The sequence below is a fragment of the Nematostella vectensis genome, chromosome 5 (genome assembly GCF_932526225.1).
Source record: "Nematostella vectensis chromosome 5, jaNemVect1.1, whole genome shotgun sequence".
NCBI classification, from domain to species: Eukaryota; Metazoa; Cnidaria; class Anthozoa; order Actiniaria; family Edwardsiidae; genus Nematostella; species Nematostella vectensis.
This window is the reverse complement of record NC_064038.1, coordinates 17,997,279-18,015,873: the sequence shown is the minus strand read 5'-3', so window position 1 is coordinate 18,015,873 and position 18,595 is coordinate 17,997,279. Positions and strand designations below refer to the sequence as shown.

The window sequence follows — 18,595 nt, the reverse complement described above, 5'->3', positions numbered from 1 at the left end:
AGCAGGTATTAATTAACCTTAAGGAGCACGGTATCAAACTAAAACCGTCTAAATGCGAACTAAGGTGAGATACTTAGGGAGAATCATATCAGCAAGTGGTTATAGTATGGATCCCTCGGACAAAGCAGCTATCAATGCACTGAAAGAGAAAAGGCCAACCACTGTGGCCGAGCTTAGAAAAATACTGGGTTTCCTTGGATATTATCGACAGTATAACAAGGACTTCTCGCGTCATGCCAAATCACTGTACGACTTACTGTCACCCCCCGAGGAAGTCCACGACCATAGGTACCAGAGAAGAAAGTCTGGGTCAGGGAAGAACACAAGCCAGCTATCCAACAAACATCCAGTTAACTGGCTTCCGTGTCACCAGCAGAAACTTAAATTCCTGATTTTTCAGCTGGCATCCCCGCCTGTTATGGCCTTTCCAGACTTCGAGAAAACTTCCATATTGCATACTGACGCGTCTAAAGACGGTCTCGGCGCCGTACTTTATCAGCAGCAAACATCCGGTCTCAGGCTTCTGGGATATGCTTCAAGGACATTAACGGCCGCAGAGAAGAACTACCACCTCCATGCAGGAAAGCTAGAGTTCGTCGCTCTTAAATGGGCCATTACGGAGAAGTTTCGAGACTACCTTTACTATGCGCCTTCATTCACAGTCTACACATACAACAACCCATTGACCTATATATTAACCACGGCTAAGCTTAACGCAACAGGTCACCGGTGGGTAGCGGAGTTAGCGGACTATAACTTCACTATCAAGTACCGCCCGGGGAGGATATACATCGACGCAGATACGCTGTCTAGACTACCACTAGAGCCAGAAGAATTTATGACCTGTTGCACTGAAGAAATGGACAGAGCGAGTGTGATGGCACGATGCAGCCTTTGGATGAAGACCTAGAAAACAATAGTCCGTGGGTCAACACAGTCACCTCAAGGTATGGCGAAGTAAGCGCGGAACCAGTCACGACGCAACTTCGATTTCCAGAAAATGACGCCAAATGAGATACTAAAACACCAGCAAGAGGCTGAAAGGACTACATCCATCCCCTAAGGATAGGAAGTATGAAGACTGCGAAGTACGTACTCTCTTAAGGTAAATGAGTAGGCTCCATATCCATGGCAACGGAACACTTTGGCGAGAAACAAAGACAAGAAGACAGTTGGTCCTCCCATCAAAATTCAAACCACTAGTTTATGAAGAGCTGCATGTAAATATGGGACATCTCGGGACAGGGTGCTAGATCTAGCGAGGTCAAGGTTTTACTGGCCACGAATGCAAGCAGATATCGAACGGTTTATCAAGCAGAAGTGTAGATTCATTCATCAGAGGCAGCCGAATGTCCCCCAGCGTGCACCACTGACGCCCATCACGGCCACTGCACCGTTATTGCCATTGATTTCCTCCATCTAGAGAAAAGTTCCCGTAGAAATGAGTACATCTTGCTTGTCGTGGACCACTTCACAAGATTCTGTCAGGTCTATCCAACAAGAAACAAGTCGGCCCAGACGGTGGCGAAGAAGATCTATGACGATTTCATACCTCTGTTCGTGTTTCCATCCAGAACTTGTTTCACCAACTACACAAGATCAGTGGAGTTTCCAAATCCCGTACGACACCTTATCACCAGATGGGCAATGGCAAGGTGGAAAGGATGAACAGAACCTTCCTGTCGATGCTGAAGACACTCCCAGAAACAAGGAAGTCGAAGTGGGATGAATCCCTGAACAAGATGATCCACGGCTATAACTGCACGAGACACAAGGCCACTGGGTATAGTCCATACTTTTTGCTTTTTGGCAGAACACCATGGTTACCCATTGATCTGCTCTTTGACTTGAAGCCTGAAAAGAACGTAGAAAGCTACACAGAATATGCTCGGAAGTGGAGGGATAAAATGAAGGAAGTATATGACAATGCAGCACGCATCGCTCGGCAGGCTGCAGGACGGAATAAAGTTAAGTACGACAAGCGAGTCTCCGGCGCTGTCCTTCACCCCGGTGACCGAGTACTGGTGCGAAATCGCAAGGAAAGAGGAGGGCCTGGCAAGCTCCGCGCCTACTGGGAGGATAAGGTATATGTTGTAACTGAAAGACACGGAGACGACAGCCCTGTCTACCGAGTCAAACCAGAGGGTGGCGGAGGACCAGAGAGGGTGCTTCATCGTAATCTGTTGTTTCCATGCGACGCAATCGACTTATCACAAGATCCCCCAAGTCGGAAACGAAGCACTTTGAGGAAGAAGACCAGGAACCAACATCGAGCGACGCGGGCAGCTAACGTTGAAGAAACTGACTCTTCCGAAGAAGATGAACATGTGACATGGCAGATCTTAGGAGACATCCCGAAGACGGATGATGACATCCGTGATGGTGAGCCATCAGACTCTGCGACAGAAGACTCGGCTCCCCTAGATTGCGCCAGTGAAGAAGAGGAAAAGAGTCAGAGTGAAATTAAGGGAGATAGAACCGAGAGACCGCAGCGGAAGCACAATCCTCCAGTTAGGTTGACGTACGATGAGGTTAGACAGCCAACATATCAACGCCTCGGAATGGGAGTCTGCACATTACAACCTCATTATGCTCGTACTGAACCACAGCAATACGGTCATGATGAATATCATTCAGGAAGTTACCCGTACGGGTATTGCGGAATCAACTCGCAGTCGTCTGCCGTGCCTACAGCTCGTAATGCAAATATTTCTTAGTTCTAACAAATTCAAAGGATACATGTGATTCCGAAAGAAGAAGAGAATCAATAACAGTGAAGATAAGTTTAGATAAGTGTTTTGTTTTTTGTCTTGTATGCAACAGTGTCTCAAGCATTTTATCGCCCTTTAATTGCTCGCTATCAGTAGCGAGCATGTTTTATCCCAATAAAGAGTCAAATTTATTACAAGAATGAATCTCTCGTTATGCTAAATCCCATACTCTTCAGTATTTCTAACACCGTATTACGGTGTAAAGCCCCGTGCAAACTGCGCCAGCACAAGCCAGCATTGCTGGCGAATTCTTGTCCGACTGTCCACAAGACAAAGGAAATGTCAGAAAGTCAATTTCCCATTTTGACATTTCCTTTGTCCTATAGTCAGTCAAGCGGAAATTCGCCAGCAATGCTGGCTGGTGCTGGCGCAGTTTACACGGGGCTTTTAAGTGTACGAGCCCCTGAGAAAACAGCTCACCAGCAGGTACAAAATGCAGACTACATTTTTCGGTGATTCCTTATGTAGCCCGAGTTAACGCTGGTGCAGCGTCTTGTTATCAAAGAAATACGAATCCGAGCCAGACCAAAAGAGTAAACGAATGTATGTTATCTCTCATATTTTCTCTGCTTTGATTTTTATTTGGTAAGAAGAATAAAGGTTAAATTCTTTCTTTATAAGTGGAAAAATATACTTATATTTTTTAGTTTATTTTACTACAACTAATTTCCACTAATCCTAGAAGGTCCTTACAAATTTTAATTAAAACTAGACATAAGGTCCTTACAAATTGTAATTAAAACTAGACAATATTAGATAAATAATCAAACAAACAAAGTTATAGGAAAAATTCAAATTAAAGCCACTTGAGGTGTGGTGGTACCCTTATCTAAGGAAAGCTTCTGTAGTCGCTGCCTTGAAGGCTGGAGGAGAGCTAGGTTAGAGGTTCCATAATCTGACTGCTTTGGGAAAGAAAGAATAAGTCTCTTAAGTTTCTTAATACCGGACTGAACTTGGCGGTGCATAAAATTGACTGAACTTGGCAGTACATAAAGAAATAACAAAAGTTATTTGTATTTCAGCAATATCAAACCTAAATCAAACCAATATGCTGTAAAGTACTGTGACAAGTTGCGTGACAGAGCACGTGCTCAGAACGTGACCCAGGACCCATATAGATTGTGCAAGACTCATGGCTCGTTTCACCGTTGAATAAACGTCTACAAAACTTCTTATTATCCTTTTCTTACATGGTGGCCGTGGTTAACTATGGCCTCAGGATATGTCTTACCGCCGCCGGCGCCGCTGGAGATACACAATAGCAATGCTGCTGACAAATGGAAGCGATTTGTGCTCGCTTGGAAAAACTACTCGTTGGCGACTGGGTTGAACGAGAAAGCTGAAGCCGTACAAGTAGCTACGTTGCTAACAGTTATCGGTGAAGAGGCGAGAGAAGTCTACTCGACATTTACCCTGACCGAAGGAGAGACAGACAAGATAGAGCCTGTCATAAAGAAATTCGCCGAGTACTGTCAACCAAGAAAGAACGTGCCGTTCGAAAGATTCCGTTTCAACCAGCGAATGCAAGAGCCTGGAGAGTCCTACGAGCACTATAGAACAGCGCTGAGAAAATTGGCCGAGTCCTGCGAGTTTGATACGATTACGCCAGACGAAATACTTCAAGATCGGTTGTTATTTGGAATACATGACACGAAGGTCAGAGAAAGGTTGTTACGCGAGTCCAAATTAACACTAGCGAAAACAGATGAAATTTGCCGAGCGGCTGAGAGTATGCTTGCTCAGATGAAAATAGTCAAAGATACATCTGAGACAGACGTCAATGCCGTGAGTAAATTCGAGTCGAAGAAACCCAACATCAAAAATTATCGGCGAAAGCAACGAGGTCAAGGCAAACAATGTGACAACTGTGGATACCAACATATGGCAAATCAGGAATCGTGTCCCGCACGAGGAAAGGACTGCCGGAAGTGCGGAGCGAAAAATCACTTTGCCAATAGATGCAAACAGGAAGTCAAGGCTACCGAAGTCGAAGAAACAGATATGTATCCTGAGGAGACATATCAAACGGAGGAAGTATTGGCCGTCTGGTTGGATGATTCGCAGCTGGTCACATTTCAATCAGAGTCTGGAAGTTTCATCCGTTTCCAACCTGATACTGGTGCACAATGCAATGTGTTGCCAGTGCACATATACAAGCAGGCGTGTAACGACCACAAGCTAGTAAAAGTGAAACCCGTGCAAACGTCCTTAGTGGCGTATGGGGGATCAAAGATCAAAGTCGTCGGGCATGTCACCATTAGAGTGTGGAGAAACCATGTATCGTGCCAGCTGGATTGTCGCCTTGTTGACAGCCATGAAATCCGCCCGATTCTGGGGCGTAAGGCATGCCTTGGCATGAACATTATACAGTACAATGACAACGACCAGTTTCACAAACCGCAGACAGATGGAGCGACAGTGTTCACCGTTGACCCCAAACCAGGAGCTGCACTAACAAGAGAAGAAATATTGGCTAAGTTCCCAGCAGTGTTCAGTGACGGGGTTGGCAAACTTGATGGAGAATACACAATCAGACTAGACACAAACGCTCAACCAGTACAACACGCACCACGTAGAGTTGCAGTAGCCCTAAGACCCCAGCTCAAGAAAACCTTGAATGATCTAGTGGACAAAGAGATAATAGCACCGGTGACCACACCCACCTCGTGGATCAGCTCTATGGTAGTAGTTCCCAAGAAAGATGGAAAACTGCGAATATGCCTAGACCCAAAGGATCTCAACAAAGCCATCCAGAGGGAAAACTATCCCCTACCAACCATAGAAGAGGTTGCAACACGATTACACGGTGCCAAGGTGTTCACGTTGTTGGATGTCCTCAACGGTTTCTGGCACGTCCAGCTAGAGGAAGAGTCGACCTATCTAACAACTTTCCATACACCGTTTGGCCGATACCGATGGAAGAGAATGCCTTTCGGGATCTCCTCAGCACCAGAAGTGTTTCAAAGAAAGATGCATGAATTTGCCGAAGGTCTGACTGGAACCGAAGTTGTTGCTGATGATTTCCTGGTAGTGGGCTATGGCGAGAGCTACGAGGAGGCAACGGCGGATCACGACAGGAACCTCCTGGCATTCCTAAACCGTTGTGATCAACGGGACATACACCTGAATCCCGACAAGATGAGACTTAGGAAATCAGAGTTACTCTTCATTGGCCACATAGCAACTGACAAGGGACTTAAAGTCGACCCTGCTAAAGTGCGAGCAATTGTGGACATGCCCTCACCGACCGACAAGCTTGGGGTACAGCGTCTGTTAGGCCTAGCCCAATACCTTGCAAAGTTCCTGCCCCAGCTGTCAGACATCACAAAGCCGCTGAGGGATCTCACACAGAGCGACGTGCAGTTCATCTGGGATGATGCGCAACAGTCTGCGTTTGAAAAGCTAAAGGATGCCGTTACAGTCACTCCAGTATTGCGGTACTACAACCTAGACGAGGAGATTACACTTCAGTGCGATGCGTCGCAGAGCGGATTGGGTGCCGCATTACTACAGAATGGCCAACCAGTAGCCTACGCATCACGTGCACTCACGCCCGCTGAGACGCGTTATGCACAGATTGAGAAGGAGCTGCTCGCGATTGTTTTTGCGTGTGACCGTTTCCATACGTACGTCTACGGCCGCGAAGTCGTCAACATCGAGACTGATCACAAGCCTTTGGAACCAATCTTCATCAAACCTCCGGCGACTGCTCCGAAACGCCTACAACGAATGCTGCTGAGTCTGCAGAGTTACAGTCTCAATGTGAAGTACAAGAAAGGCAAAGATCTTTACTTGGCTGACACCCTAAGCAGAGCTTACCTACCCGAAGTCAACGCCTGGGAGTGTACCAGGGAGCTGGAGGAGATTGACCATCGATCATGGATGCCAGTGAGAGAAGAGACTTGGCAGCAACTCAAAAATGCAGCAGTAGATGATGCGGTGCAACAAAACCTTCGAGAGGTTATAAAGAGAGGTTGGCCAGAGAGCAAAACAGACCTGCCGGAGTGCGTGCATCCTTACTTTGATATTCGAGACGAGCTAACTGTCCAAGAAGAACTCATCTTTAAAGGCCAACAGTTGGTGGTTCCTAGAGCCCTGAGGAAGGAGCTTATGGAAAAGACACACTCATCCCACATCGGTATAGAAGGCTGCATAAGACGAGCAAGAGACACGTTTTTCTGGCCGCGGATGACTGTCGAGTTGAAGGAGTACATCACAAAATGCGAAGTATGTTTGACTCATCGCAGTGGCCAACGAAAGGAGCCAATTCTCCAACATGAGTTTGTCGCTCGACCTTGGGGAAAGGTCTCAGCTGACCTCTGTGAGCTCGACAACCGAACACTGCTAGTGGTCAGTGACTACTTCAGCAACTACATAGAAGTGGCCCGGCTTAACACAGTGACGTCACGAGCAATAATAAAGGAGCTGAAGGCAATATTTGCCAGGTTTGGCATCCCAGACACCCTTATAACCGACAATGGACCGCAGTTCGCATCAGCGGAGTTTAGTGTATTTGCCAAGACCTGGATGTTCGAACACAAGACGTCATCCCCAAGATATGCCCAAGCAAATGGGAAAGCGGAAAATGCTGTACAGACAGTAAAGAGGCTGTTTAAAAAATGCAAGACATCCGGGGGGTCAGAATTCCAAGCACTTCTCGACTGGCGGAATACTCCGACTGCTGGAATCGGAACTAGCCCGGCCCAGCGCCTTTTCGGACGTCGATGCAAAACACTTCTCCCTGTGGCTGGTTCCCTACTACAGCCTAGCTACAACACTGAAGAGGACACCAGGAAGTTGATAGGTACCAAGCAACGCCAGAAGTTTTATTACGATAAGCACAGCAAGCCCCTGGAGCCCATTGCTGTCGGCGAAACTGTGCGCATGAAGCTACCAGGACAAGACACGTGGACGCCTGGTACGTGTTTAGGTCAAGCCGGACCTAGGAGCTACAACGTCGAGACTGAAGGTACCACCTACCGACGAAACCGCCGACAGTTGATCAGCACTGGAGAAACAAACAGCCAAGTACCTGATGTTCTGGAATCACCAGAACCCGATGATGCTCAGCAGCAACCCAGCCAGGTTGCCATGCCACCAGATTCTTCACAGGCTATAACAAGGCCTCGGCGGGAGGTGAAGCCTCCTGCATGGCTCAAAGACTATGTGCCAAAATAACATTGAAACTGTTAGGACACTGAACATTAGTAATAATCCATCGTATAATTTTAGTTGTAAAATTTCGATTTTTACCCTTTGATTATTATAATGTTGTTTTAACCAACCGTTAGCGTTACTGTTAAAAGAGGGAAGATGTGACAAGTTGCGTGACAGAGCACGTGCTCAGAACGTGACCCAGGACCCATATAGATTGTGCAAGACTCATGGCTCGTTTCACCGTTGAATAAACGTCTACAAAACTTCTTATTATCCTTTTCTTACAAGTACCTCTGCTAATACTTCTTTTTACTTGTCAAATAGCTTTCAACAAAAGCATTGGACAAGCAGTTTTAGTAAACCACCCTTTAAGGCAACCACTTTTCCAACAGATTGCTGGAGTGTTTGTTGTTTTTTAGGCAATATAATTAAGTGATTGTCTCAAAATAATTATATGATAGATATTAAAGGGGGTAAAACCAAATTCAGAGAAAGTCTATAGTACTTTATTGCTTTTCTTGTGAACCACTGTTAAATGGCCAATTCAGCACAGTCCCAAGGGTAATTGCAGAGGCACCACTATACTGCCCTTGTATCTGAACTGTATTATCCCTAGTAGTCCCAGGCCATTGAATTAGATTAGTCCTGACACTATTGTGTGAAGACTTGTGAAGAATTGTTATTTCATCTTTGTATTGTTTTTATTTATTATCATCATCATCATCATTATAAAAACTGCATTCTATGAAAAATAGGTGGAATACAAATGCGCTGGCTCCGCCTTTAGGCATTGCCTAAAGGTAATTTAATTGTGTCTGTTGCCATGGAAACCACTTGTTAAGAACTAATGAAACTCTTGTTGAGCTAGGACCATGTTCATTATGGAATATTAGTTTGGGACTATTTTATTGATTTTTTAAAATAGATATAGGACAAAACTCATCTTATTTGAACTAGGCTGTAAAATTACCCCTCCCCTCCCCCCATAGTAAAGGCTCCATTGCTGCTTAAAGCACGGGATACGTAACGTAAGATGTTCGAATTCTTAAAATATAAGCCATTAGCTTTAATTTAATACCATTTTCGCTATTTAGCGATAGTCCATTTTCATGGACTATTGAGAAGCAACCACTGAGCTTTTGTCTGTTTGTATGTCTTACATCTCTTTGTATGTCTTAAATCTCTTAGTATTTCTTACATCTCTTTGTATGTCTTACATCTCTTTGTATGTCTTACATCTCTTTGTATGTCTTACATCTCTTTGTATGTCTTATATCTCTTTGTATGTCTTACATCTCTTTGTCTGTCTTACATCTCTTTGTATGTCTTACATCTCTTTGTATGTCTTACATCTCTTAGTATGTCTTACATCTCTTTGTCTGTCTTACATCTCTTTGTATGTCTTACATCTCTTTGTCTGTCTTATATCTCTTTGTCTGTCTTACATTTCTTTGTATGTCTTACATCTCATTGTATGTCTTACATCTCTTTGTATGTCTTACATCTCTGTCTGTCTTACATTTCTTTGTTGGCCTTACATCTCTTTGTCTGTCTTACATCTCTTTGTTGGCCTTACATCTCTTTGTCTGTCTTACATCTCTTAGTATGTCTTACATCTCTTCGTTGGCCTTACATCTTTTTGTCTGTCTTACATCTCTTTGTTGGTCATACATCTCTTTGTCTGTCTTACACCTCTTTGTATGTCTTACATCTCTTTGTATGTCTTACATCTCTTTGTATGTCTTACATCTCTTTGTCTGTCTTACATCTCTTTGTATGTCTTAAATCTCTTAGTATTTCTTACATCTCTTTGTTGGCCTTACATCTCTTTGTATGTCTTACATCTCTTTGTATGTCTTACATCTCTTTGTATGTCTTACATCTCTTTGTATGTCTTACATCTCTTTGTATGTCTTACATCTCTTTGTATGTCTTACATCTCATTGTCTGTCTTACATCTCTTTGTATGTCTTACATCTCTTTGTATGTCTTACATCTCTTTGTATGTCTTACATCTCTTTGTATGTCTTATATCTCTTTGTATGTCTTACATCTCTTTGTATGTCTTACATCTCTTTGTATGTCTTACATCTCTTTGTTGGCCTTACATCTCTTTGTATGTCTTACATCTCTGTCTGTCTTGCATCTCTTTGTTGGTCATACATCTCTTTGTCTGTCTTACATCTCTTTGTTGGCCTTACATCTCTTTGTCTGTCTTACATCTCTTTGTTCGTCTTACATCTCTTTGTATGTCTTACATCTCTTTGTATGTCTTACATCTCTTTGTATGTCTTAAATCTCTTAGTATTTCTTACATCTCTTTGTTGGCCTTACATCTCTTTGTATGTCTTACATCTCTTTGTATGTCTTACATCTCTTTGTATGTCTTACATCTCTTTGTATGTCTTACACCTCTTTGTATGTCTTACATCTCTTTGTATGTCTTACATCTCTTTGTATGTCTTACATCTCTTTGTATGTCTTACATCTCTTTGTATGTCTTACATCTCTTTGTATGTCTTACATCTCTTTGTATGTCTTACATCTCTTTGTATGTCTTACATCTCTTTGTATGTCTTACATCTCTTTGTATGTCTTACATCTCTTTGTATGTCTTACATCTCTTTGTTGGCCTTACATCTTTTTGTCTGTCTTACATCTCTTTGTTGGTCATACATCTCTTTGTCTGTCTTACACCTCTTTGTATGTCTTACATCTCTTTGTATGTCTTACATCTCTTTGTATGTCTTACATCTCTTTGTATGTCTTACATCTCTTTGTATGTCTTACATCTCTTTGTATGTCTTACATCTCTTTGTATGTCTTACATCTCATTGTCTGTCTTACATCTCTTTGTATGTCTTACATCTCTTTGTATGTCTTACATCTCTTTGTATGTCTTACATCTCTTTGTATGTCTTAATCTCTTTGTATGTCTTACATCTCTTTGTATGTCTTACATCTCTTTGTATGTCTTACATCTCTTTGTTGGCCTTACATCTCTTTGTATGTCTTAATCTCTGTCTGTCTTGCATCTCTTTGTCTGTCTTACATCTCTTTGTTGGCCTTACATCTCTTTGTCTGTCTTACATCTCTTTGTTCGTCTTACATCTCTTTGTATGTCTTACATCTCTTTGTATGTCTTACATCTCTTTGTATGTCTTAAATCTCTTAGTATTTCTTACATCTCTTTGTTGGCCTTACATCTCTTTGTTGGCCTTACATCTCTTTGTATGTCTTACATCTCTTTGTATGTCTTACATCTCTTTGTATGTCTTACACCTCTTTGTATGTCTTACATCTCTTTGTATGTCTTACATCTCTTTGTATGTCTTACATCTCTTTGTATGTCTTGGTATGTTAGATCAATAGTTCAATGGTTTTAATGCGGTTCGGCGTGTTCGGAAATGTGGCTCCCATGCGGTGTTTGTGCTGAAATCGATTTTTTTGCAGTTTTGGGTCCATTATGGAGTGAATGATCAGATTCGGGTTGCGGACAAATTTTTTGGTTGCGTTTTCGAAATTTTTTAACATTATTTTTTATTATTATTTGGCATAGAGGCAATGACTATACTCTTGACACAACACACCTACACCCACACCCCCCAACTACTCTCCTTTATACACTACCTATACAACGTATACACTACCTATACAACGTATACACTACCTACCTACCTCCTACTTATCTCTTCTGTCTTCACAAACATACAAACACACCGTCCACACGTTATACAAGTAACCTTTTATATCAAACCACCCACCACAATCTCCCTTATTCATCCCTCTCAAGCGTACACTCCGAATAGACTTACACAACCTTCTTCCACACTATAATAACCTTCACACCCCTGCTTTATCTTTTCACCACCCTTAACCACCCACACACTTTGATCAACCTTTCTGTCGCACTATATTTCCATCCCCAACATTTTCGCCACTACCTCACCCCATTACATCCATCTCTTAATCACCATCACCCTTCAACATTACCACACCAAACTCACTATTTCACCTTCTGAGGCGCATGCTAGGCAACTGCGAATACCCGATCCAACCCAAAAAGTGATGCAATGGCGATTATTGATTTTGGAGTAGCTCTCTAAGCAGATCACATTCCACCTCGTACTGGTTAGCGCTGTGAATATAGAAAAAAAAGTATAGATAAATAGAGAAGGTTTATTCCTTCCCGTAAAAGAGTGATCAACACACGGGGGCTAGTATACAAGGAGGTGATGGAGGAAGAACAAGAACTACATCTGAGTGTAAAACTACAGGCCTGTTACGAAATAGCAGTTCCCTCTCTTCATGTGCGACTTTATTTCCACACGCTTAGCCTTACACAGTGTGTAATTATGGATTTCCAATAATCAATTTAGTTGCATGCCGGCATGCGCTAGCTTAAAAAAGTAGACATGTTTGTTTAACTGTTGAAATAAAAAAGCATTTTTGGAAAGAGAAACAATTTTGGAAGGAAAATTATTTTCGAAAGCTTCTATGATAGATATAATTATGTTTGTCAAATCCAAGATGGCGGATCCAAGATGGCCGCCGTCAAAAATCCGGAAACAAATTATATAGACATGCATTATTGCAATGGTAACTTCTTTAATGTCATTGATAATAAAAATGAAGGACATCAACATAGCAAGAGAATCTGATTATTCACTCCATAATAGACCCAAAACAGCAAAAAACCCGACACCACTCTATTTTATTGGATTTCAGATTTTCCGGATATGAATATTCTTTATTGGGTTACAAAGCAAGGTTACAGCCCTTATTCAAAAAACTTGTCAAGAAGAATAAACAGGCTATTGATGTATTGGCTTTTGGTAAGTTTGGATTCTAATGAGCCTCGTTATCACCATCATCATCACCATTATCATATCCATCAGCATCATTATAATCATAATATCATCATCATAATCGTCACCATCATCATCATAGGCATCATAATTATCATCAGCATCATTACAATAATCACCACCATCATCATCATCACCCTATTCTCACCAATCATCATCACCATATTATCACTGTCATCATCACCATATTATCACCATCATCCTCACTATATTATCACAATAATCATAACCATATTATCACCATCATCATCACCATATCACCATAATCATCATCATATTATCACCATCATCATCACTGTATTATCAACATCACCATATTATCACCATCATCATCACCATATTATCATCATTATCACCATCATCATCACTGTATTATCAACATCACCATATTATCACCATCATCATCACCATATTATCATCATCATCATCATATTATCACCATCATCATCACCATATTATCATCATCATCATATCACCATAATCATCACCATATTATCATCATCACCATATTATCGCCATCATCACCATATTATCGCCATCATCATCACCATATTATCATCATCATCACCATATTATCACCATCATCATTACCATAATATCATCATCACCATATTATCACCATCATCATTACCATATTATCATCATCATCACCATATTATCACCATCATCATCACCATATTATCACCATCATCACCATATTATCACCATCATCATCACCATATTATCCCCATCATCATTACCATATTATCATCATCATCACCATATTATCACCATCATTACCATCATCATAATCTTCAGCAGTAGCAGCAATCATATTATCACCATAGATACCTTGCCATCAGTGATATCACCATAGTCACCTTGCATCAATGTTATCACCATAGTTACCTTGCCATCAATATTATCAACATCATTATTGATAAGAGTATGGTTTTAGTTTTTATTTCATGGCACAGGGCATCTGTTGTTCGAGATGGCCGCAGGGTATGAGCTGAACACAGCCGAGCCATCAGATGAGCAAATGGAAAGCTGTTACTGTCCTCAAGTCGTAGAGGTACAGTTACCTCATAGAGGTACAGTTAGCTCATAGAGGTACAGTTACCTCATAGAGGTACAGTTAGCTCATAGAGGTACAGTTAGCTCATAGAGGTACAGTTAGCTCATAGAGGTACAGTTAGCTCATAGAGGTACTGTTACCTCATAGAGGTACAGTCAGCTCATAGAGGTACAGTTAGCTCATAGAGGTACTGTTAGCTCATAGAGGTACAGTTAGCTCATAGAGGTACTGTTACCTCATAGAGGTACAGTCAGCTCATAGAGGTACAGTTAGCTCATAGAGGTACAGTTAGCTCATAGAGGTACAGTTACCTCATAGAGGTACAGTTAGCTCATAGAGGTACAGTTAGCTCATAGAGGTACAGTTAGCTCATAGAGGTACAGTTACCTCATAGAGGTACAGTCAGCTCATAGAGGTACAGTCAGCCCATAGAGGTACAGTTAGCTCATAGAGGTACAGTTAGCTCATAGAGGTACAGTTAGCTCATAGAGGTACAGTTAGCTCATAGAGGTACAGTTAGCTCATAGAGGTACAGTTACCTCATAGAGGTACAGTCAGCTCATAGAGGTACTGTTAGCTTATAGAGGTACTGTTAGCTCATAGAGGTACTGTTAGCTCATAGAGGTACAGTTACCTCATAGAGGTACAGTCAGCCCATAGGGGTACAGTTAGCTCATAGAGGTACAGTCAGCTCATAGAGGTACAGTCAGCTCATAGAGGTACAGTCAGCTCATAGAGGTACTGTTAGCTGATAGAGGTACAGTTACCTCATAGAGGTACAGTTACCTCATAGAGGTACAGTTAGCGCATAGACGTACAGTTAGCTCATAGAGGTACAGTTAGCTCATAGAGGTACAGTCAGCTCATAGAGGTACAGTTAGCTCATAGAGGTACAGTCAGCTCATAGAGGTACAGTCAGCTCATAGAGGTACAGTTAGCTCATAGAGGTACAGTTAGCTTATAGAGGTACAGTCAGCTCATAGAGGTACTGTTAGCTTATAGAGGTACAGTTACCTCATAGAGGTACAGTTAGCTCATAGAGGTACAGTTACCTCATAGAGGTACAGTCAGCCCATAGGGGTACAGTTACCTCATAGAGGTACAGTTACCTCATAGAGGTACAGTTACCTCATAGAGGTACAGTTAGCTCATAGAGGTACAGTTAGCTTATAGAGGTACAGTTAGCTCATAAAGGTACAGTTACCTCATAGAGGTACAGTTAGCTCATAGAGGTACAGTCAGCCCATAGAGGTACAGTCAGCCCATAGAGGTACAGTTACCTCATAGAGGTACAGTTAGCTCATAGAGGTACAGTCAGCTCATAGAGGTACAGTCAGCCCATAGAGGTACAGTTACCTCATAGAGGTACAGTTAGCTCATAGAGGTACAGTTACCTCATAGAGGTACAGTTAGCTCATAGAGGTACAGTTAGCTCATAGAGGTACAGTTAGCTCATAGAGGTACAGTTAGCTCATAGAGGTACAGTTAGATCATAGAGGTACAGTTACCTCATAGAGGTACAGTTAGCTCATAGAGGTACAGTTAGCTCATAGAGGTACAGTTAGCTCATAGAGGTACAGTTACCTCATAGAGGTACAGTCAGCTCATAGAGGTACAGTCAGCTCATATAGGTACTGTTACCTCATAGAGGTACAGTTAGCTCATAGAGGTACAGTTAGCTCATAAAGGTACAGTTAGCTCATAGAGGTACAGTTACCTCATAGAGGTACAGTTAGCTCATAGAGGTACAGTCAGCCCATAGAGGTACAGTTACCTCATAGAGGTACAGTTACCTCATAGAGGTACAGTTAGCTCATAGAAGGTACTGTTAGCTTATAGAGGTACAGTCAGCTCATAGAGGTACAGTCAGCCCATAGAGGTACAGTTACCTCATAGAGGTACAGTTAGCTCATAGAGGTACAGTTACCTCATAGAGGTACAGTTAGCTCATAGAGGTACAGTTAGCTCATAGAGGTACAGTTAGCTCATAGAGGTACAGTTAGCTCATAGAGGTACAGTTAGCTCATAGAGGTACAGTTAGCTTATAGAGGTACAGTTAGCTCATAGAGGTACAGTTACCTCATAGAGGTACTGTTACCTCATAGAGGTACAGTTAGCTCATAGAGGTACAGTTAGCTCATAGAGGTACAGTTAGCTCATAGAGGTACAGTTACCTCATAGAGGTACTGTTAGCTCATAGAGGTACAGTTAGCTCATAGAGGTACAGTTAGCTCATAGAGGTACAGTTAGCTCATAGAGGTACAGTTACCTCATAGAGGTACAGTCAGCTCATAGAGGTACAGTCAGCTCATAGAGGTACTGTTACCTCATAGAGGTACAGTTAGCTCATAGAGGTACAGTTACCTCATAGAGGTACAGTTAGCTCATAGAGGTACAGTTACCTCATAGAGGTACAGTTAGCTCATAGAGGTACAGTCAGCTCATAGAGGTACAGTTACCTCATAGAGGTACAGTTAGCTCATAGAGGTACAGTTAGCTCATAGAGGTACAGTTACCTCATAGAGGTACAGTTAGCTCATAGAGGTACAGTCAGCTTATAGAGGTACAGTTACCTCATAGAGGTACAGTTAGCTCATAGAGGTACAGTTACCTCATAGAGGTACAGTTACCTCATAGAGGTACAGTTACCTCATAGAGGTACAGTTACCTCATAGAGGTACAGTCAGCCCATAGAGGTACAGTTAGCTCATAGAGGTATAGTCAGCCCATAGAGGTACAGTTACCTCATAGAGGTACAGTTAGCTCATAGAGGTACAGTTAGCTCATAGAAGGTACTGTTAGCTTATAGACGTACAGTTAGCTCATAGAGGTACTGTTAGCTCATAGAGGTACAGTTAGCTCATAGAGGTACAGTTAGCTCATAGAGGTACTGTTAGCTCATAGAGGTACAGTTAGCTCATAGAGGTACAGTTAGCTCATAGAGGTACTGTTAGCTCATAGAGGTACAGTTAGCTCATAGAAGGTACTGTTAGCTTATAGACGTACAGTTAGCTCATAGAGGTACTGTTAGCTCATAGAGGTACAGTTAGCTCATAGAGGTACAGTTAGCTTATAGAGGTACAGTTAGCTCATAGAGGTACAGTTAGCTCATAGAGGTACAGTTAGCTCATAGAGGTACTGTTAGCTTATAGAGGTACAGTTAGCTCATAGAGGTACAGTTAGCGCATAGACGTACAGTTAGCTCATAAAGGTACAGTTAGCTCATAGAGGTACAGTTAGCTCATAGAGGTACAGTTAGCTCATAAAGGTACAGTTAGCTCATAGAGGTACAGTTACCTCATAGAGGTACAGTTAGCTCATAGAGGTACAGTTAGCTCATAAAGGTACAGTTAGCTCATAGAGGTACAGTTACCTCATAGAGGTACAGTTAGCTCATAGTGGTACAGTTAGCGCATAGACGTACAGTTAGCTCATAGAGGTACAGTTAGCTCATAGTGGTACAGTTAGCTTATAGAGGTACAGTTACCTCATAGAGGTACAGTTACCTCATAGAGGTACAGTTAGCTCATAGAAGGTACTGTTAGCTTATAGAGGTACAGTCAGCTCATAGAGGTACAGTCAGCCCATAGAGGTACAGTTACCTCATAGAGGTACAGTTACCTCATAGAGGTACAGTTAGCTCATAGAGGTACAGTTACCTCATAGAGGTACAGTTAGCTCATAGAGGTACAGTTAGCTCATAGAGGTACAGTTAGCTCATAGAGGTACAGTTAGCTCATAGAGGTACAGTTAGCTCATAGAGGTACAGTTAGCTTATAGAGGTACAGTTAGCTCATAGAGGTACAGTTACCTCATAGAGGTACTGTTACCTCATAGAGGTACAGTTAGCTCATAGAGGTACAGTTAGCTCATAGAGGTACAGTTAGCTCATAGAGGTACAGTTACCTCATAGAGGTACTGTTAGCTCATAGAGGTACAGTTAGCTCATAGAGGTACAGTTAGCTCATAGAGGTACAGTTAGCTCATAGAGGTACAGTTACCTCATAGAGGTACAGTCAGCTCATAGAGGTACAGTCAGCTCATAGAGGTACTGTTACCTCATAGAGGTACAGTTAGCTCATAGAGGTACAGTTACCTCATAGAGGTACAGTTAGCTCATAGAGGTACAGTTACCTCATAGAGGTACAGTTAGCTCATAGAGGTACAGTCAGCTCATAGAGGTACAGTTACCTCATAGAGGTACAGTTAGCTCATAGAGGTACAGTTAGCTCATAGAGGTACAGTTACCTCATAGAGGTACAGTTAGCTCATAGAGGTACAGTCAGCTTATAGAGGTACAGTTACCTCATAGAGGTACAGTTAGCTCATAGAGGTACAGTTAGCTCATAGAAGGTACTGTTAGCTTATAGACGTACAGTTAGCTCATAGAGGTACTGTTAGCTCATAGAGGTACAGTTAGCTCATAGAGGTACAGTTAGCTCATAGAGGTACTGTTAGCTCATAGAGGTACAGTTAGCTCATAGAGGTACAGTTAGCTCATAGAGGTACTGTTAGCTCATAGAGGTACAGTTAGCTCATAGAAGGTACTGTTAGCTTATAGACGTACAGTTAGCTCATAGAGGTACTGTTAGCTCATAGAGGTACAGTTAGCTCATAGAGGTACAGTTAGCTTATAGAGGTACAGTTAGCTCATAGAGGTACAGTTAGCTCATAGAGGTACAGTTAGCTCATAGAGGTACAGTTAGCGCATAGACGTACAGTTAGCTCATAGAGGTACAGTT

General features: G+C 42.2%; 1 protein-coding gene across 2 annotated transcripts in view; it reads left to right on the top strand.

Annotated features, from left to right (window-relative positions):
- Positions 1-18,595, top strand: part of LOC116617923 (slowpoke-binding protein) — a 55,950-nt gene that overhangs the window by 31,891 nt on the left and 5,464 nt on the right. For both annotated transcript variants that reach the window (XM_032381138.2, XM_032381137.2), the window contains exons 9-10: positions 12,657-12,763; positions 13,753-13,850. In XM_032381138.2, the coding sequence (XP_032237029.1) occupies positions 12,657-12,763; positions 13,753-13,850 (205 nt within the window). The remainder of the gene's footprint in view (positions 1-12,656; positions 12,764-13,752; positions 13,851-18,595) is intronic.